Genomic DNA, 21086 nt, shown 5'->3' with positions numbered 1-21086 from the left:
AACAAGCACGTGGACAAGGGGGATGCAATGGATATAGTGTACTTAGATTTTCAGAAAACCTTTGACAAGGTCCCTCACCAAAGGCTCTTAAGCAAAGTAAGCTGTCATGGGATAAGAGGGAAGGTCCTCTTATCCCATGAACTGGTTGAAAATGCAACTCAGTGTGTGTAATGACATCTTTCTCTAGTGCATGACACCAGCAACTGTAACAGCTTGCTACTTGCAGTTAAAGAAATTCTCTGTTAGCTCAAACAGGAAAAATCTCAAAGTTTGGTGCAGAAGATTTTTGGTTTCATCCCTGATCTGTATATAGCTGCAGTCATTATACATGCAGGCTCTAATTCATGGGAACTGAGGTACATGAAGAGTCCCAGCTGAAGTCAATGCTAAAGTATGTGCTAAAGTACATTCCTGAATCATGATCACACACATTAATTAAACAGAAGTGTTACAGATACATTTTTCAAAAGTTCTTCCTTCAAGGAACATTTTATTTGCAAAATGGCTATAGAAACATGGCTGAGGATTTTTTGCCAAGATTGAAGTATATGTTTAAAAAGTCCTGTACTGGAGGAACGTATCCCACCTTTTCAGGGAAATGGACTCAATTATGAGTCTTTTCGGTCTATAACTACAATATTTTCCATTTAGGTCAAGTATATTCCTTTCAAACACAGAACTCCCACTTAACTCAATGCAAATGCAACAGTACTGTATATCTCACATCTACTCACTGGCCCTATACTGCATAAGAATTTTCACCAAGTACCTACCCTAATAATCTAATGCTCCCCATTATGTAATCTATTATCCTCTATGGTTAGCTGAGGAGCAAATTCTGAATGGTGGCAAACACTCTCACGAAATTGCTCCTCTCTTCCTAATGAAAAGAGAACACTTGCATCACCTATTTAGTTGTAAGGCATACAAATTTCATTTAGTTTTTTTTTTTTTTAGTAAATATTACATTTTATTTACAGCATCTCTGTGATTTTAAACATTTACCACCCAGGAATAGTTTTTAAAACACATATCCTAGAAAGGTATAAATCTGTCCATGTCCTGTTTCATATCCAGCAAAAGGAACATGTTACTGATAGTTCTGTTTATGTTTATATCCCACAATTACTGTCCCACTGCAGATTCTGAATGATACTCAGCCCAGCTGATCACTGTAATGTTTGCATGGATGTGAAAGCCGCCTAGAATATCTAGGAAAAAATCTGCACATGCTGGGGTTCATAATGACTGCTGTAACAGTTTAAAAAGGACTCCCTCAGGAGGTGGGTAGTTGTTTGGAGGAACCAGACAAAGACAAGGTATCACCTGCAGTGTCTGAAGAAGCTAGGTCTGCCTTGATCACTGTCAATAGGATGATAAAATAGAAATGTGTGTAGACTGTTGCTTTAAAGTCTTTTTTCTCTCTCTAGATCCCCATATCCAGACTATATCTAAATCTTGCCAATTCTTTCTGCATAACTCTTTAAAGGAGCCTTTCTTATCCATTCACACAGCTAAAACTCTCATCCAAGTTCTCATCATCTTGCATCTCAATTACTGCAACATCCTTCTCTCTGGATGTGACAAATGCCATCTTGCTTTTCTCATATGTCCATTCAGAATACTTTGGCAAAGATCATTTTCCTAGGCCATAGCTTTAAGCATGTCACTCCTCTCTGCCTCCCTCCACTGGCTCCCCCTTCTCTATCGCATTAAACATAAGCTGCTTCTCTTCATTTTCAAGGTCCTTCATGAGTAATCCCCACTTTGCGTATCATCTCTCATTCACTATTAAGAAGTTGATGCTTACCTCCAATCAGCCCATGCCAGCCTCCATCGCCCACTTGTTACATTTTCAAATAAGCACCTTCATGGTTTCTCCTATGCTATCTCTCCTATGCTTGGGAGATGTTCCCCATAAACACTCTCAAAGCTGCCTAATTATCCTCCTCCAAATCCCTTCTCAAAACTCTCCTCTCCTGTGATGCCTACAAGAAACTTGACAAGCTGATGGACTGAGACCATTGCCTATCATGCTGATTCTTGTACTCCCTCATCTGTTTGTCTCTATCTGTTGTCTCTTGTGTTATACTTAGTCTGTAAGCTCTTTGGGGGCAGAGATAGTCTTTTTGTTGTACTTGTGCACTGCTGGGCACTGGGGTCTAGTCAATGACTAGCTCTGCTAAGTGCTACAGTAATATAACAATAAATACTTTTTCCTACTGTTAAAATAAACAGTACTTTTGTTTAAAAAGGTTGCCTGATCACTGCATACTGCTGGTCACGGACTCCTGAAAGGAAGAACTACCTAAGCATGGTTGACACAATAGGGTACTGAAGCCCTGGGCCTGGTCTAGGAGTGGGGGGACTGCACGATTCCATCCCAGAAGAGGTAAGGGCACAAGGCCAGATAACAGTGTGCGCTCAGAGAGACCAGCAAGGGGACAGAGATGCAGCTGGCCCGGTTACTGTGACACCAAGTCTCTGCATTCTGCACTGGCAGGCTCAGAATTATGCGGCAGCTCCAATGAAATGAAAACACTGAGATTTTTATCACCATGTATTAAAGTCTAGAGGCCAAAATCAGGATCGGGACCCATGGCGCTGTGTGTTTTGTCGATCACCTGAAAGGGATCCACGCCTCGGAGAGGTTACAGCCGAGTGACGAGAGGCCGGGGTTGCAAAGGCCGGGCGGGCGGGCGGGCGGGGACACAGCAAGGAGGCGGCGTGCGCACAGGGGCTGGCCGCGCAGGCGCTGGATGAATGGACGCGGGGTTAGGTACGTTTCGAGGCGAGCAGCGCAGCCCGCACAGCCCCGCACGCGGCCGGGTTGCTCCTGGGCAGCTCCGATCGCAGCTGTTCGAGGCTGGCTCCATCTTTGCGGGTCACTCGTCCCCGCCCCGCACGGCTCTGTTCCCCCGGCCCGGGGCCACCCTCCCGCCGCCGCCCAGGAGCGGAGCGGAGCGGAACGGAACATCAGCCGCAAGGCCCCCGCCGCCGGCCACTCCGGCCGCGCATGCGCCTTCGCACCACGCACGCCTTCGGGGCGGGGAGATCGTCCTCGCGGCGGCTGGCGCGTGGGGCTGGGAGGGACGTGCCCCGCCCCGGGGCCCAATGGCAACGAGTGACGCGGAAACGGCCCAGAGCCAAGTGGGTGCTGGGGGCGCGGGGGTTAAACACGCCGGGCTCGGCTCCGGGGACGGTCCCGGTCCCAGCCGGGCTGTGCGCGGTGACCCGGCCGCCCGGGGTGGCGCCTCCTGCTGCGAGCCCTGTCGGGCTATCGTCCCCCACCCCCGCCATAGCCCCCTTCGAGTCCTGCCCCTTACCCCCCCTTCAAACCGCCCCCGCCCCCAGGTACAGCGCCCTGTCCCCCACCCCCCGGCCTTCACAACCTCCCGGCCCCGCCCCCACGTACAGCGCCCTGCCCCTCACCCAGCCTTCACAATCCCCTCCTGCCCCCACCCCCACGTACGGCGCCCTGCCCCTCACCTGGCCTTCACAAGCTTCCCGCCCCCACCCCCACTTACAGCGCCCTGCCCCTCACCCAGCCTTCACAACCAGAACTGCCCCCTCCCCCCCACGTACAGTGCCCTGCCCCTCACCCGGCCTTCACAATCCCCTCCTGCCCCCCCCCCCACGTATGGCGCCCTGCCCCTCACCTGGCCTTCACAAGCTTCCCGCCCCCACCCCCACTTACAGCGCCCTGCCCCTCACCCAGCCTTCACAACCAGAACTGCCCCCTCCCCCCCACGTACAGTGCCCTGCCCCTCACCCGGCCTTCACAATCCCCTCCTGCCCCCCCCCCCACGTATGGCGCCCTGCCCCTCACCTGGCCTTCACAAGCTTCCCGCCCCCACCCCCACGTACGGCGCCCTGCCCCTCACCTGGCCTTCACAAGCTTCCCGCCCCCACCCCCACTTACAGCGCCCTGCCCCTCACCCAGCCTTCACAACCAGAACTGCCCCCTCTCCCCCATGTACAGTGCCCTGCCCCTCACCCGGCCTTCACAATCCCCTCCTGCCCCCCCCCCCCGTGTCCTGCCCCTCACCCGGGCTTCACAACCACAGCCCCCCCCCCCCAGTGTCCTGCCCCTCACCTGGCCTTCACAAGCTTCCTGCCCCGATCCCCACTTACAGTACCCTGCCCCTCACCTGGCCTTCACAACCCCTCTTGCCCCCACCCCCACGTACAGCGCCATGGGAGGCCTGACCCTGCCCATCTCTTGCCACCCTCTTTCCCCTACGCCCCATACAGGCAACATGGCTGTTACATGGCACTGGGGGCCTGGCCAGTCCCTACTCACATTGTTGTCATGTGTATTGTAACTTCTGGCAGCCTTCTCCAGGGTGCTGGATCCACATCCTTGGCTCCACTAAGCTTTGTCTTAAGCAGGGCTCTGAAACTGGGCTTGCAATCCTTCAGGAGGTCACAAGGTTATTACTTAGAGGTCGTGAATTGCATAAGGGTGGGGTTGCACTCAGAGGCTTGCTGTGTGCAAGGGGTTACCAATATAAAAAGCCTGAGAGCCACTGGAACGTCTACCAGCATGGCTGCTACCACTTGTGCAGTTTCACCTTTGCATGTCTGTGTGTTTAATGCTTTGCTATTTAGAGCCACTGTGTATTAAAAACACCAGTGGCTACAGGAGCCTCATCTATGCTAGGAATGACACAGTTTGCTACCGCAAGTGGGACAATGGGAAATTTACCAAATACACCTATGTTGTAGGCACCAACTTTGTTTTTGTCCGTTAAAAATATGTACAAGCAGGGAAATCAAATGCATAAAGCTACAAAAAAGCAACTTTGTTGTTGAGAGTTTAAAAGAAGAAGTCATTAAATTAAAGCTGTTGAACTGGTATTTCCCAAGACACCAGCATCTAAATGTTTTGTCCGCTGTATCATTTTTAAAGAACCATTTGTCCTGTCAATATAATTGGTAAATTCAGAGTAATGTGTTCACATATGCCCCAATCCTGCAATGAGTTCTTTGCAGACTAAAGTGATTGCATAGAGCCAGCTCCATTGACTTTAACTGGGCTCCATGCAGGTGGAAACCTGTAGTATGACCTTTTCAGATGTGGTTTTTCAAGTTGATGGTGTCCATTTAAAATGTTTGATGTGTAACACTGAAAAGATGCAAAAATCATATCAATGCAGTAAGTTATGTGTTTGACAACTTTCATTTCATTTACAGATAGGGGCACAATTCTGGTGATTGGGAATTGAGGGTGCTCAGCACCTTAGAGGGTCGGGTTCTTTGACTTTTAACATACTTTTCTTGTAGATCGATGAAATTGACGCTCTCTCATCTATATATGGTGATGACTGGTGTGTTGTTGATGAAGATGAAAGGATATTTTGCATTAAGATTAGTGATTGTTTGGAGCAGCCAAAATGGACTCTCTGTTTGCAGGTATGTTGTTGATACAGAGTTTGGCCCAGTTTCTGCTATTGGAATCATGGAGGGTTGCTCTTTGTGCCTTGTTTAATGGGGCTCCATATAGACTCAAGGGTCTGCTCCTATGGATCCAGTCATAGGATAAAGGCTTTTCACAGTCTGTTCAGTTATTGTCTCCTTACAATGTCACTGTCTGCTATCTTTTTCAGTAATTATTTTTGCTTTTTCCACACCCTTAAATATTTTAATTAAAAGTGTATTTCCCGGATAGTCCTTTCATTATTTATCTATTTATACACTGTATTTTGAATAGAAGGGCTGGCTGAATTGGTGCAGCTGGTTCTCTTACTGCTTTATTCCAGAATTAGAAAGAAACCATTTTAGACTGCATTACAGTTCAGCCTTACCTGACTTTGAAAGATTTTCTACTAGATGTTGCAATCAGTGTTTGTAAAATGTTTAGGATACCAGTCCTATATGGCTTTGTACAGTATTACAAGTCAGGAGCACTCCAAGCAATAGTTTGTTGCAATACTTTTTTATTTAGTGTAGACAGGGCTGAAGTGTATATGTATACTTCTAACCTTTTTTCTTTATAGTAAAGGATATATCGTATGCTACTTTATCTGTTCACAGAGTGTAGCCTATATGACACTTTGTTTGTATCACAGATGGGCAAAAGCCTGAATTATACGCTCACACTAGAAATACAGCCTTTATATTATCACATAATAATGGAGCAATCTATGTCCTCCTTTTTATAACACGGCTTACCATCCAAATACTCCAATTGGTTTTGCCGTAGTCTGTTTTTAATTTAGCTAGTTTTGGAGGTCCAACCTGATGAATATTTATACTTAATATTCTTTTTAGGTGATTCTGCCTTCTGAATATCCAGCTGCAGCCCCACCTATTTATCAACTGAAGTAAGTGATGTCTCTTTGTCAACAGATTTTTATTTTAAACATTTACTGCATTTTGTTTCAAATTATTATTATTGCAGCTGCTTGTAGAAGTTTAAGGTAGGTCTCTGGTTGAATTGAATATATATCCTGGGAATTAGAGATGTTAACAAACTTTTGTAAAGTTTACAGTTTAATTTGGGATTGAAATGTTAGCATTACAGGATTAAAGGATCACTGGGCAAGTGTGTTAGGCCAGGATGGAAGCAGGGACAGAGAGAACAAAAGCAGCAGCATGCACAGCTTTTGGGGAGACAGTGGAGAGATGTTACGTTATGCTAAGAGCAACTCTGGAACCAAGTAAATGGAAAGTGTGTTGAGCCCTCTTCAAATGGAGTGATGGGGTAATCCCAAAGAAGGGCGTTAGAGGGGAGCAGTAGAATATCTTGGAAGACTGCTTACCCTGAGATGTTAGAAAACCAAAATCTTTATCAGTGGGAACAGCTGACAATATTTTGTCTTAAAGGTTTTACTTCTGAGTGTAATTTTTTTAAATCAATCATTTTTTGAGCTAAACAAAGACACCAAAATGCAGAGTTTGTAGGCACTAATTTCATTGTATTTTTTTTTTGGTCATTCTAGTGCCCCTTGGCTTCGAGGACAGGATTATATGGAACTAGCAAATAGCCTGGAAGAAATCTATGTGTAAGTGGCAGAAGATGGAAAATTCTAAAAATTCAGTTGCACATCTCTCTAAACCTATTATGTTAACTAGATTACTCCTGCGGGAATTCTGTGCCAAAAAATTAAAAATTATGCGCACAATCTTTTAAAATTCTGCAAAATTCTGTCTTTTTTAAGTCAAAATAATGCAATATAATCTGTCTAGTTTCAATTATTTTGGTAATTTATTTAAACTATAATACAATGGATGGAGAATGGGAGTGGGGAGCATTGGAGGAAGTCTCCAAACCCTTTCTGTCTAATAGTAATGTAGCTAGTATTGACCCTTTATTTCTAATTGTTAGTCAACAAATATATGCAGCCATATGCTCAGTGTTACATCATAGGCAACTGAAGAGCAAGGGAGGGCTGGGGGCTCAAACTCGCAATTTATACTGGCTACTGACCATCTCCAAAAAGGTCAGTAGCAAACAATTCATGGAGCACATTTTGATAGCAAATTTTTTTAGTCCAAAAATTTTGACCAGTTCTAATCACTAAAGCACCATAAGCATTTATAAGACCATACTGTCCTTTACAATAAGGCTCCTTTACACCACTCTGGCAATGTAAAGGACCCTTAACGTTTTTACACCTGTTTTGTACTCCTGGGGGAATTCACTACGCACAATGGGAACAATTCACTAAGCAGGCAGGCTGCTGCGTTCTCCTCTGCCTGAGGGAACAGAGCCTGCCCCACGCCCACCTCTTCAGAAATACCCCAAAGCCCGGCCCCTGCATGCCGAGCATGTTGCAATAGCAAGCGAGAGGGACAGAGTGTCTCTCTCTCACACACACATGACTACCCAGCCCCCACGACTCCCAGGCAGTGATTTATATCTCTACCGGCTGCTCTGGGTGCCCAAACCAACCTGTCTGCACTGCCAGGGAGTGGGTGCATGACTGCTCTTGCGACTTCCCTTTGTGTCCCCGTCAGAAGTCATTTTTCTGTGAGTAAGCAAAGAAATCTGCTTGGGCCATGAATTCTGCACCCACACAGTGATGCAAAATTCCCCCAGGAGTACTAGATGCTTGAATCAGAAGGATTGAGGTAATTGCTGTAACAACTGAAATGAAGTAAGACTTCTGCATAAATAAAATAGTCTAATCTAATAGATACTTACTGTACATTTTATACATCTGTTAAATTATTTTGAGAACGGGGCATTATATAAAGTTACAAGCATTAATCTTGATGGATAATTTCTATTATCATTATAATTTTTAAACCCTTTGTACCATTGATATAGAATTCTTTGTTTTGACTTATAATATATGTTAGGTTACTTTTAGAGTTTGGTCCCAGGAAGTCAAATTCCTTATGTCCAATCTATATCCATATAGTAAACTGCAGGATCTGAAAATACCTACTCAGACTTTTGAACACAGGCAGAAACCAGTTTTTATTAAAAGCAAATGTTTCCTCTAAAGAAAAAGTGAATTTTAAATAAAAGTAGCCTTAGAAAATATTAACTATAAAGCCACTCAGTAGCTAGAAGAGGCTTGTTAATGTAATGTGCAGATAACAGAACTTCTCATAATGTGTGAGAATAAATAAATATTTAGAAATGCTCAGACTGTGTTTTTGCAGGGTTTATTGGTGTTAGCATGGGATAATAGAAACAATAATTTTATATATTCTGTTTTATCCAATCTGATCCTAAAGCTTGATATGAACCTAACAAAAGTGAAATACACATTAAACACTGAGGTCATGTCATTCAATACTGAAATACAAAAATCTTTGGTGGGGACTATGGTAGATTTTAAATGGCAGGAAACAACACTGTAAGTTAGTTAGGGCCTGGAGGCAGATACCTTATCTAACTAAGCCCTGGAGAATCTAGGGAGCCAGAATGTAATTACCAAAGTTAAAACTTGAACAGAGTATGGGGGTTAACAGCTCTACTCCTATGAAAAGTGCTATAGGGACCTTTAATGACCAGAGATTCCCCAGCCAGGGTGATGCTTGGCATGGGGGAGTCTCTAGCACGTGTAGATACACAGTAGCTGGCCTCTGCACCTTTTGACCCACAGCATTTGGAACGGGGGCCATATCGAGGTTTGGGGTGCAGTGGCCAGGGTGTGATATACTCTGACTATTCCTAGCTGGTGCATGGACCCTTGTGGACCATAGTTAGCTGGTGCAAGTTAGAACTGTCCCCAGGATGGGAATGTGGGAAATGTAACTGGCAATTTGACATTTCCACCCCCCTCTTTGTTTTGCTTAGGAGAAACTGATTGCAGCAACAGATCTGTCCTTCTATCTCATTCCTCAGTCTGTATTAAAAGCAGTGGTCTCTAACATGCTGGACTTGCTCTGGTTCAGTTTTAAGTTGGTGGCAGGAGTGCCCCCTACAGGATTGACTACCATAGCTTTACAGCACTTACTTATTTTTGTAGGGCTCTGAGCTCTAACCTATCCAAACCTTGGATAATCTTCTGTTAAACATAAATAACTTAGATTATTCTCAAATCTTTCACTAATTATTTTAAGTGATCTGTCTGACTTTTAGTCACTGCCAACATGTCTGATACACACTGCAGTGGAAGGCAAGCAGCGTCCACACTTATCACTGTGATGTGTAGCTATATGCGGCAATGAAAGGCTCCGGCAGCCAGGAAGCAGTGCCAGGGAAAGGCTCCAGTGGGGAGGGGGAGATCACACTGCTAAAAATATCTGTGTAGATATATATAAATGTGTATATATATATATATATATAATAAATGCTGCTTGGGCGGTAAGAGCCTCCCTGGGATTTCAGGGGTGTGAGGCACTCTACTCACCGAAGCCATGCTTTGCCATCCACATTGTTGTTTATACCTGTGCTAGCTGGGGGTGCAGTGTCTCCTTTGCACACTGCCATAAGTGTACACGTACCTTTTCTTAAACTGGCCCCTGTGCTATCCTGCCCATGAACATTGCAGTTTAGGTGCTTTTTCCTACCTCATTAAGAAGTTTTAGTCATTGACAATACAGATATAACTTGAATAATGTTGGTTTTATATCGCAGAATTACAAACCACAAACAGAACTCTGGGTCCCTTAATATATTAAAAGTTACACATTCAACAAGTGTAGACACTTATTCCTTTCCAAGAGATTCTCAGTATCAGGCTTCTGTTAAATGAACAGTTTAATTTAACATCTTTGATACAAATGCTAAGAAAATCAAAGCAGCCTTGGAACAGGAACTACCAGAATGGGAGTAGCGTAGAAATAGGCAGGGTTTAAGGTGTGGCCAATATTCCAGAAGTCCTCAGGGAGCTGCCTGGACCCATCAGTGACACTGCATGAGATTTGTCCGATCTCACCCATTCCAGAACATTTCCTAATGAGAGTTCAGTAATATGAAATCTGCTATGAAGTGGAAAACATTAAATATAATAAATAGAATTGCTAAACAAAATTATTCATGACTCTGTAGTTAAAATTCTTGCTCTTCATTATACAGAATTTAATAAATTGCAAGTATTAAAAAATGGTACTGGTATACATACTTGTCAGAAAGGAGCATGAAATAGGGTACTTAACTCATTCTAGAGTATGTCTGGATTCTGAGGTCACAGCTACAAGTCTATACTTTCCTGATTCTTTGTTTGAGTCTTTTCTTAATAATATTAGTGCCTAAATATTTTGATTATGTTCAGTAGTAATATACATATTTACTGAAAGTTTACATTTTTAAACCTATTTTTCTACCCCAGAATTGTACTTACGCATTATTATTCCAGAAGATGGCTGTAACTTGAAAAAAATTATTGAAAGTGAAGCCTGAGTTTGCACATTTGATGCATTTTGGTCTTGTGACCCTGGCAAACATACAAATTTTAAGCATCTTTAAAAAAAAATCATAATTGGAAAAATTTTGGCCAGTGTTCTAAATTTTCATTTTCTAGTACATGCAGTTTCAGCTTGTAATAGATTCCGAATTCTGTGCAAAGTATAAAAATGTTCCTAATAAGTATTTTCCATTTCTGTGCAAATTACATGTACAATTTTACATGTGGTTAGATTACTTCAAGGAAAAATATGATTACGTGAAGGAAAAGCAAGAATACATACAGGTAGAGGTAAACATGCAGTACCATGACTGTAACACCGAGAGGCATTGAAGTACATTTATAAACTTCTTTCTAATTAATTATTTAACTTTCATTATTGGAAGAAAGTTTCACCCTTATCAGTACACTTTCTTGATTTCTGTGTCTGACTTTGTATAATTTTAATAAATTAGGACATTGTCATACATAATAAAAAGCATTTGCGGTATGAATCCTTGAAATAACTCCATATTTAATCAAAATTATTATGAAAATAAATGTACACTATAGAATTGTGGCTCACAAGAAAAAACTGATAGAAATTGAGAGACTTATTCCCTGTGTTGGATCTCCTGAATTGTTTGGAGGAAAGATGGATCAACTGTTACAAAATAATTAAAAACAAATAATTGATTTAACTTTTTATAATAGTATTTATATTTGCTGTAGCACTCAATCTGCTTTTTTGTACATATGTCATGCTCTCCTTTATTGCTTATGAAAGAATAACTGTACTGTCAGCAAATCTGTTCACCTGTAATTAAAACAAACTTTAGTAACATGATTCATAACCAATAATTGGAATTTTCCAAATTTATTGCCTCTGCAGATCCACACCATAGAAGTTTTGTGCCATGTCTTGTGAGCAGTGGAACCACTTATAGTTATAAAATTGTTTGAAGCTATTTGTGTCTGTCTAAGATCTGAAAGTGCAAAGACCAGGAAATAGTAAAGGCAGTCTTTATAGCAGTTCTTAGTTCCTCTCTACCTTCAAATATTCACCAAAGGCCTTCAAAAAAAGAGTAAGGAAGAATTATCAGTGTGGATCTGCAGAAGCAATACAGCCAGAACTCCATGTACTGATGGGTAATCTATCTTTCTTCATCCTGAATTGCCTCTGCAGATCCACACTATAGGAGATTATCTAGAGGTATCACAGTCCAGGAGGTGGGTTGAGGAATGCTTAATTAAAACAGATAGTAAAGGATTAGCTTCAGAAACCAAGAATTTGATCTAGCTGTAGAATTGGGAGTAATATTTCATTAAGGTAGGAATTGAACTCCAAGTCTCAACTACAGGGCAGCTGTATTTCAAGAATGTAGAGATTTTTCATAGAAGTAGTAGCTGATTATAATAATAAATCTCCTAGAATTTAATTTTAACCCATCCAGTACAGGTACACTGTCAATGATCCATTTAATAAAAGTTTATGTTGAAGGGCTTTTCCCTGGGATTTCTCCCCTTAATCTGTAAAGAGTTGGGAAAGGTTTTGTTCTTTCCAAATAGTAACTATTAACTGTCCAATCCTGCAGACAGTTATGCACAGACTTAACTGTAAGCACATGAATAATTCCACTGGAGTCAATATGAACTACTGATTTATAGTTAAGCATATGCAGAGTGTTTGCAGGATCAGGGTTTGAGTGTTCTTATAGACTGCAGTCTGTGCAACCTTGCTTTACCTTAAAGATCATGAGGCTTAGGAAAAAACATGGGAGTCAAAAATAGGACCATCACCTTCTGAGTAGGGGACAATATTCTACTGAGGTTTTATACTATAGTATTGAACAATATTTTGAGACATTTAAAGAGGCTTCATGTTCAGTGTGGTAATGGGACTCGTGAACGTACATAAATCTCTAGGATGCTAAGGGAAATCTGAGTGGTACCCTTGGAGCTGAAGAAAGCCTAAATTACAGCACCTTGTAATGGAAGTGATCAAGAATTTCAAACAGTAAACCACCACTCAGAAAAGAACTCTACTCCCACATGCATGTCTCAATCCTTCAGCATTTCAATATATAATGTTTCTATAATGTACTTCTAAAATTTGTTCATATTATTTATTGAATGTAAATAATTTCCCAAGTGAAGCCTCTGAAAAGGCCCTTTTACTTACTGTGAATTTTGTATAACTTCCAGGAAGAATCTTGGTGAAAGCATCCTTTACCTCTGGGTGGAAAAGATACGAGAAGTTCTGATAGAAAAATCTCAGTCATCTGATACAGGTAATGTAGAAAATATGTGGTGTTTTCTGTTTACTTTTGTTTTAATTTTAAAGTAAGATGCTTCCAGCGCTTGCTCATGTTGATTCTATTCGAGATGGTGTGCGTGTCCATGTGCACCATTGGAATTTTTTGCCTTCATGATATCCGTAGGGCTGGCTCTGATGCCCTCGAGTCCTGCGTCATGCCGGTATATGAGGCGCTGCTGGCCCTGTGCCCTCTGTTCCTTCTTACCGCCCGTGACGGTTGTTCAGAGCGCCTGTCCTCTTGCGTCTGCGTCTTATGTCTGCAAGTACAATAGTGGTTCTCTTCTGTGCTTCATTTCCTGATTGTATATAGCGCCACTGTTTTTTTCATTATAAAATCTAATGTTAGTTTTCAATAGCCCACAATGAACTGAAAAGTGAAATTTTTGAATATTTGGGTGTAAGAACTAAAAAGGCAACTAGATGTCTGTAGGAATAAATAATGGAAGACTAAATAATGAGATATAAAGGCTTTAATGACTCCAAATAGTGTAGGAATAAATAATGTAGGAATAAGTAATGAGATATTAAGGCTTTAATGACTCCAAGAGTGTTGGCAACAACCTCTGGTCATAACTTACTCTCAGATGACAAAATTTTCTTGGCTTTTTAAAAAATGTTAGTTGGCTCAGTCAATTTTCCTCTCAACAGGTTACCATGTTATAAAACCTAACATCATAACTGGCACTCATCTGCATAGAGATGGAACTAACTCATCCCCGGGAGTGATTTCATCCAGGTCCATATGGATGGATCTTGGAAGGGAAATGTGAGGAAATTCTGGGGCGTAGCAAGGCCCTAGAAGGCCTGGTGCAAGAATAGGTTAGGGGCTCCCTTTCTGATTCCAATATCTAAAATTTTGCTTATCTTTACCATCTTGGAAAATCAGAACATATTTATGTTATCCATAAATACACAAACACCATATACAGGCTATGGTCTGTACATTTTTGCAAGATATTTACACACAAAAAAGTTCTGTTCACACATTTATACAAAATGATCAGAGGCAGTGATGTAAATTTTGTAGTGGAGGGTACATTATCTCAAGTTGATAATTCTGTCATGTGTGTCTTGTGTGTGATGTCATCATAAGATAAAACACCCATATTCAAAACCTAACAAACATTTTACGAATACATTTTAACTACTTGACAATCTATTGCAACAGCAGTTATGAGACTTCACACATTAGTAATACATATCATATAAACATAGAACACACACAACTCAGATTTTATATGCCAAATATTAAACTAAGAAGCAAGGTACATTGAAAGCACATATGTAGTTAGTCAAAAATCCCAAGGGCTTGAGTCACTGTTGTGTTACTACAGTTTCAAGTTGGTGCACCTGTATTAGAATTAAACAGATGGAGTTACACTGCTGTAAAAGGGGAGCACAGGCAGTCCTTGACTTTGTTGTTCGACTTATGACAAATGGCACAGCACTTCTGAATTGACACCCTGATTCAACTTAGGAAAATTGGTTTTGACTTTACGATGCTCAGTCCCGCAATGGACTGGATTGCGGTTCTGAGTTACGACATTTCAACTTATGACTCAATTTTCGGGAACCAATTGTGTCGAAAGTCCAAGGACTGCCTGTGATGCAATGTGGAACCTTTATACCTGAACCCACAATTTTTCCTGTGAAAGAACTTGCAGTTTGACCACAAACAGCATTTGCTTTACATTCACATCATGTGGCTGGGCACCAAATGCAAGCAAATGTCACAGATATACAGACTGCTCTTGAAAGTGCAGTCACTAGTCACAAAAAGCAAACACAAGAATCCATACTGCCAGGCAATCAATCAATCAATCAATCAAACAAAAACATCTATTAAAACAACTACATTTGTAGCACTTTTCCAAGATCATGATACCTAGTCCATTTCCCATTACTATCTAAGTCAGGCACTTATGTTGCTTCCATGTCATAGAAATATTTTCTGGCCTAGATAAAAAGCCAGCCTTCACCAACATCTGTAACATCTTCTAAGTACCTCTAAGATACACACTCTATTGAGATAGGGTTTGTTCCCACCCCATAGGGCAAGATTCAGTGGAATGCTCCAGCTACTCAATAAGCCCAATTTAACTGTCTCATCAGATGAGGTTGACGATAGTTTTCCATTGTCAAAATGTTGCATAGGAGCTAGAGTGCAATAGTGAAAATAGCTTACTTAGGAGAAACACATTCTAACAGAACTAAGAGATTAATTCTAATCAGGGGCTGCTTCCCATCTGTGCCCCTGCAGCCACTCAGCTCAACCACAATGGGACCTGGACACCACCAGCCTGGCTCCCATTCTATATCCCCTTTCTGACCCCCTGAGCCCATAATCTGGCCCCCTGCACCCGAAGCCCATCCCAGCCCCCACCCTCTGCCTGGCTCTTCATACTTGCACCATGTACCCCCCACTCGCCTCCCCACACTCCACTCCCACAGGTTATCCCAGCATGCACCTTCTGCCTGTCCCCCTGCACTTCACACCCCCAGCCTCTTCTAGCTCATACTCCCTGTCTGGTTCCCTGCACCACCAGTCCTCCCTACACAACTTTCCAGATGAGCTTCTCGCTGGTGACATGGTGACTATAGTGCAAATCCAAGGCTGCAACCAGGGCAGGGGCTGCGGGCTGCCAAGCATCAGGGCCCATGGGGTCTGGCTTCGGAGTGGCATGTGCATTGGGATGCCAACGTGAAGGCCCAGCAGCATTCGTGGTGCTTCCATTGGCAGCTCTGAGCTGCTTGGTGCCTGAACCACAGCCATGATCGTACCATGCTGGGAGCAGGAAGTGGCTGTGGAGAGGGCAGGAGTGCTTCCCTGTCAGATAGCCTGGGTGCTGCTTCCTGGTCCTCAGAGCCCCTGGGAGCATTTTTCTCGGAAGTCCAGCTAGGGGCTGTTTCCTGCTCTTTGGAGCCCCAGCTGGTTGGCTGCTGCCTAGCCAGCCTGTAGGTAGACTGTGATGAAAGTACAATGATCCCTAAGGTAGAACGGCCTCTGCTGGGTAGGCTCCCATAACCTTATGGGCCTTGATATGACAGCACCTCTCACGCCATTGTAGCTATGCTACTGAGGAAACTGCCACTGCCACCGCCACCAACCATAAGACTGTCTAATTTCCAGTGAATAAAAGACTTCAGTCTCCAGCACTGTCAGTGTAGCATCTTTCACCACCATAGAACTTAAACGTGACCAGAAAGAAATTGGGAATAGTAAAAACTGAAGGATTTTATTACCTCATACTAGTTATAGTTGGGCATTAGGTTCAGATCTTTCCTACAGGGCTGAACAAATGACCTGAGCTGGAGGGAACAGTCACTAACACTAACTGTCACTAGGCTAAAAAGCTTAGTCTTTATATTTAAAAATAGAGTAGACAAAATACTAAAAGTGCACCGTAGGGAACAATCCTACTTTAGCAGGGGGGATAGGTTTGATAACCTACCAGGCCATTTTCATCTCATTTCTGATTCTGTGAGTAGGTCAGTCTTCACACTTCCTTGACCAAAGCATATAATTTTTGCCAAATTATGTGGACTGTTTTTGTGGTATGGAACTCTGTTTAATGTGGATCACACTTGGATGACTAAACTTCAGTTTTCATTCTGATCTTACTATTTATTTAACAAAAACAACATTTTAATCTTTTGATCTAAATAGTAGACAATGATTTTCTTCAGTTTTAAAAACCAATATTAAAACAGAATATGTTTTATAGTCTATTGCATATGGCTACCATACTGCCAGTATTACAATAATACTTTTTAGCAAGATTGCAATCACAAATATTGCACAAAAAATGACAGTTGCAATTAATGTTATTTTCAAATACATTTAATAGTTTAATCAGTCATAAAACTGATTTATTCTTTTGGTTTTAGAGACTTTTGAGGAAAGTGATCGGAGATTATACTTTGCGCTGGACAACCCTGTTAAAATTTGTTACAAATTCTATCGTTCTACACCAGCAGGACCAAACGTTGAGAAAATTACTGAAGAGATTGATGAAGATGATGAAGATGATTATTCCCTGGAGTATCAACCAGTTCAAGAAGATACAGTTAAAACATTGAATTTTGTTATATCTGAAAGCCAAGAAGGTAAAAGAATCTCTACTAATTTTGATATAAAAATTTAGAAGAGAAAATCTTTATATTTCTACTTTTATCACCATCCTTTGTATTTTATCAAATAATAATGCAATGTTTGTTTTTAAAAAGTATTTTGTTTCCCTAGCCTATAGTACTGTATAGTAACTATAAAACATCCTTTTTTTGTGTTGTGTGAGATATTGTCATTTCAGCTTTTTCTGAGTTGTTATTTAGAATTTATTTTTATTTCCTAGCTAGCTAAATACATTGTTAGGAAGTTGTAAACATATTTCTCCCCAAAATAAAAATATAAATAAAGAGGTCTTAATTTTAAATCGGTAGATGAAGAACTGCCACCAATTAATCATGGAAACCCAATCTCGGACCGAAGGAGCACTTTTCAAGCACATCTTGCTCCTGTAGTGAGCCCCAAACAGGTTAGTAAAGCTTGTAAGACAGATTTGTATCCTACAGTTTTGTACCTGATTAAATACCACTGATGTACTTGGAACTATCTGAATGCATCTCTATTTTGTGAAAAGTATATTAATACTGTTGTGATAAGAACCAGTCGTTGTCATTCACTATTTGCTGAATCTATTCCCTGTGATACTTCCCATTAATGCAGTTGTCCCACCTCACTGTTGAAGAAGGTAAGTATTATTATCACTTGCTTTCAAGTGGACTAGGCATGGGATTGGGAGTGAGGAGATTTGTTTTCTAGTCCTAGTTGTGACACTGACAAATTGTGTAATCTTGGGCAAATAGTTAAAGTGCCTTTCTACTCTGAAAAGGGACTGAATGCACATTAAATTTCTAGCTCAACATCTGTAATCTTTTTTGTATTCTTAGTCACATGTTCTCATTTTAGTGATACAAATAATAATTATTTTTCAGTCTCTTTGATACTATATAGCCAATACAGCTATGGAAAAGTGATCTGGAGTCTAGTGGATCATTAACAAAATTCTGTGTCTATTATACCTGAACAAAAACAGAAAACAAGAGTAATGGGTGCAATTTAGCCTGTTCTATAGCATAATCTTTTCTGCTCTTCTTTGGCTGATCATAAGGGGATTAGTTGTTTAAAATGCATGCTTTTGTGGTTGGCATTTACATTTTTGACAGCTGCTACAAAGAGGGGAATGATGGTTAGGGCATTAGCCAAGGACTTGGGAGTTCAAATCCCTGCTCCACCACAAGAAGTTTGTGTGACCTTGGGCAAATCACTTAGTCAATGTTTCTGTTTCCCACCTGTAAAATGGGGCTAATAGTACTTCTCTACCTCTCAGGCATGTTGAGCATAAAATGCATTAAAGATTGTGAAGTGCTCAGATTCTGTGACAACAGGGGCCATATGAGTACTTAAGATATATAGAACAAACCTGTTGGAGGTAATAGAGTTGCATGGTTGTCATGGAGGGTGTAATGTGACCTGCAGAATCTTTATCACTTGACATATACATATTATTTTGACTACGGTGGCTAGACGGGCACTAAAATTCAGTTCCTCTGGATAATATGGCTTCAGGAAAGGAGGGAATCAGTACCACCAATGTTATTTCCTCTTCTTGCTTTGGGTTACTTGCACCTATTGGTCACAGTTCTTAAACTACGCATAGCACAGATACCGATAGGAGGAAGCCCATAACCAGTGGGTGTGCGCTTCCTAAAGTATATATTTGTGACATGGACACAGTAGGATCTCCGCAGAGAGGTACTCATCTGAACAGGTTTTTAAAGCTACCTATGCAGAAAACTAAATAATTCTTCTCCTTTCCTCTCTTCATCCCTCCTCTCAAAATAATTAGGAAATTTCAGACAGACAGGGTTTTGATTGGGCAAAGTTAAAGTGATGGTATGTGTGGTCAAAACTGGGTTCATAACAAAAACTAGCTTCATCAGTAACTATGGAGGGAATAGCATCTATTCATAACACTTTGTCTACTTCACAATATTAATTAATACTTGTAAAGCACTATAAAAATGTAAGGTGCTTTGTAATGTCTAAATATTGTTCAGTATTTTACATTTATTTTTTTAACAGTTTCAATTAACCTTTAATATGGTTTTAAATAATATTACTTTTAATTGGTATAGTAATTATTATTTTAAAACTGAAAACAAAGGTAATGGGTAATGGTAAAATACAGGCAATTTAGCATGTTTTCTAGCATTACTTTTTCTACTCTTCTTTGGCTGAAGGGTTTAGGTGTTTAAAATGCAACAGCTTCCATGGTTGGCATTTACATTTTTGAAAGATGCTACAAAGAGTTGACCTGGTGCTTGGAAGATAACTTTTGGTATTTTATGTTTTGAGCTTGCAAAGGGGCTTCTTTACCCGCCCTGGGTCTACATTCATTGGGCATTATTTATTATTCTGACTTAATATTTTGTGTTAACTTATTCTTTTGATATTTAAAAAACAAAAACATGCACATTGCATATATAGTCTATGGAACTGGATTGTTTGATCATTTTGGAATGTATCTTTACTTGGCATCTTTTCTATGTATATACTTGAAAGTATAAAATACTAATCCAATTTGAAAGTGTTATCTCCCTTTGAGTATCCTCGTTTCCTCCACCAAACAAATTAATTCATACAAGATACACTGAAAAAATCCTTCATAAATTCTTACTGGTGAGATGAAAAGCAATAATGAATGCCCTAAGCTAGTTTGTGCTTACCCACAGGAGAAGGGCAAAAGACCAGGAAAATATATGCTTAACCTCCAGATTGTCAGATGACTGTCCCTTCTACTGGGAGGAGTTTAGGGAGAAAGGCTTGGGGTTAGTGTTTGGGCTCCTAATCTCGCAGATTCTGATGGCTCACAGTGAAAAAGAACCCTCTTGCTGTGGTTTCAGAGGTGTCCACTTGGAGGGCTGGCTTCTCCCCAAGGTTCTCCATTGGCTTCCATCCCAGCCCTGGCAGTATGTCTCCTTCAGGTCCTGTGCATCCATTGGTTGAGTCCCTCTGAAGTGCAGTAGCAGTTACAGAGGAGCCAAGCTCTTAAGGAGTTAATGCTGTATTAACTCTCAGTTGGCTATCCACTTAGATATCTGCATGGTCAGCTAGGCAGAAGACTGGTGCTGTTTCACCTCCTTTGGCTCCACCTCCAAAATAATATAGAAGAAGGATCCTTCAGAGCTCCACTAGAGTTTTTGTGGGATTCTAGGGTGATGCCAGGTAAAAAAATGCCAAGTAGTGGCTACTTATCTCCCTGTATGTCCCAACTGCAAGAGCTACTGGGTTCCATTCCTTTGTTCCCCACACTTCTATGGGCAATCTAGCCATTAGTGTGAAATCAGATTAAGCTGATTTAGTAAAATCACATTGAAAAATCTTCAGATCCATTGTATACTATTGAATTTTATTTAAATCTGTTATGGAAAAGATGTGTATGTATTTAACTTTATTGCAGAGTTAAAAAATTGAAAAAGCACAGGAGGAAATATGTGCGAAGAAAAACCAACATTTTTAATGGAAATTCTTTAGAATTCATTATGAGAGGAGCACACAAAATTTGAAATAAACAGAAATTCAGGCATCTAATCTTGTATCTTAGTAAGAAGTATGGAAAATTAAATCATTTAGAAATACACAACATTCCAGATACATCTGTTTGAAATAACAGATGAGATCTGCCCAAATAATGGTATAGGGATTAAAAATAAAAAATCCCCCATGCTTTTTTTCACAATCTGCTGCAAATAAAATTCATGGAGCATCCTGGAAAACTTGTACTAGACATAACTGCACTCACTATCAGTCTGTATATGTTGGATCACAGTTTAAATCTGTGCCATAGCAGGTTTGCAAAGATTCATCTGAATGGAGGGAATGATACTCTGTTATGTGTAATATCACCTAAAATAGTACA

General features: G+C 41.1%; 2 protein-coding genes across 7 annotated transcripts in view; one reads left to right on the top strand and one right to left on the bottom strand.

The window, feature by feature from the left end:
* Nucleotides 1-2642, bottom strand: part of OSBPL1A (oxysterol binding protein like 1A) — a 154500-nt gene extending 151858 nt beyond the window's left edge. The window contains exon 1 of the mRNA XM_077810342.1: nucleotides 2625-2642. The gene's annotated coding sequence lies outside the window, so the exon portion shown is untranslated. The remainder of the gene's footprint in view (nucleotides 1-2624) is intronic.
* A 57-nt stretch (nucleotides 2643-2699) lies between these two features.
* IMPACT (impact RWD domain protein) overlaps nucleotides 2700-21086 on the top strand; it is a 40489-nt gene continuing 22102 nt past the window's right edge. For 3 of the 6 annotated variants that reach the window (XR_013345159.1, XM_077810355.1, XM_077810350.1), the window contains exons 1-7: nucleotides 2700-3150; nucleotides 5287-5415; nucleotides 6274-6326; nucleotides 6945-7007; nucleotides 12993-13078; nucleotides 16993-17211; nucleotides 17545-17639. Coding sequence is in view for 5 of the 6 variants with exons in the window: in XM_077810355.1 (XP_077666481.1) it covers nucleotides 2764-3150; nucleotides 5287-5415; nucleotides 6274-6326; nucleotides 6945-7007; nucleotides 12993-13078; nucleotides 16993-17211; nucleotides 17545-17639 (1032 nt within the window). In the remaining variant the exon portion in view is untranslated. The remainder of the gene's footprint in view (nucleotides 3151-5286; nucleotides 5416-6273; nucleotides 6327-6944; nucleotides 7008-12992; nucleotides 13079-16992; nucleotides 17212-17544; nucleotides 17640-21086) is intronic. The other 3 variants (XM_077810353.1, XM_077810354.1, XM_077810352.1) reach the window with 3 other exon arrangements.

The sequence above is a fragment of the Eretmochelys imbricata genome, chromosome 2 (genome assembly GCF_965152235.1).
Source record: "Eretmochelys imbricata isolate rEreImb1 chromosome 2, rEreImb1.hap1, whole genome shotgun sequence".
Taxonomy (NCBI): Eukaryota; Metazoa; Chordata; order Testudines; family Cheloniidae; genus Eretmochelys; species Eretmochelys imbricata.
Note: the sequence above shows the minus strand (reverse complement) of the source record. Positions and strands in the feature narration are given on the sequence as shown.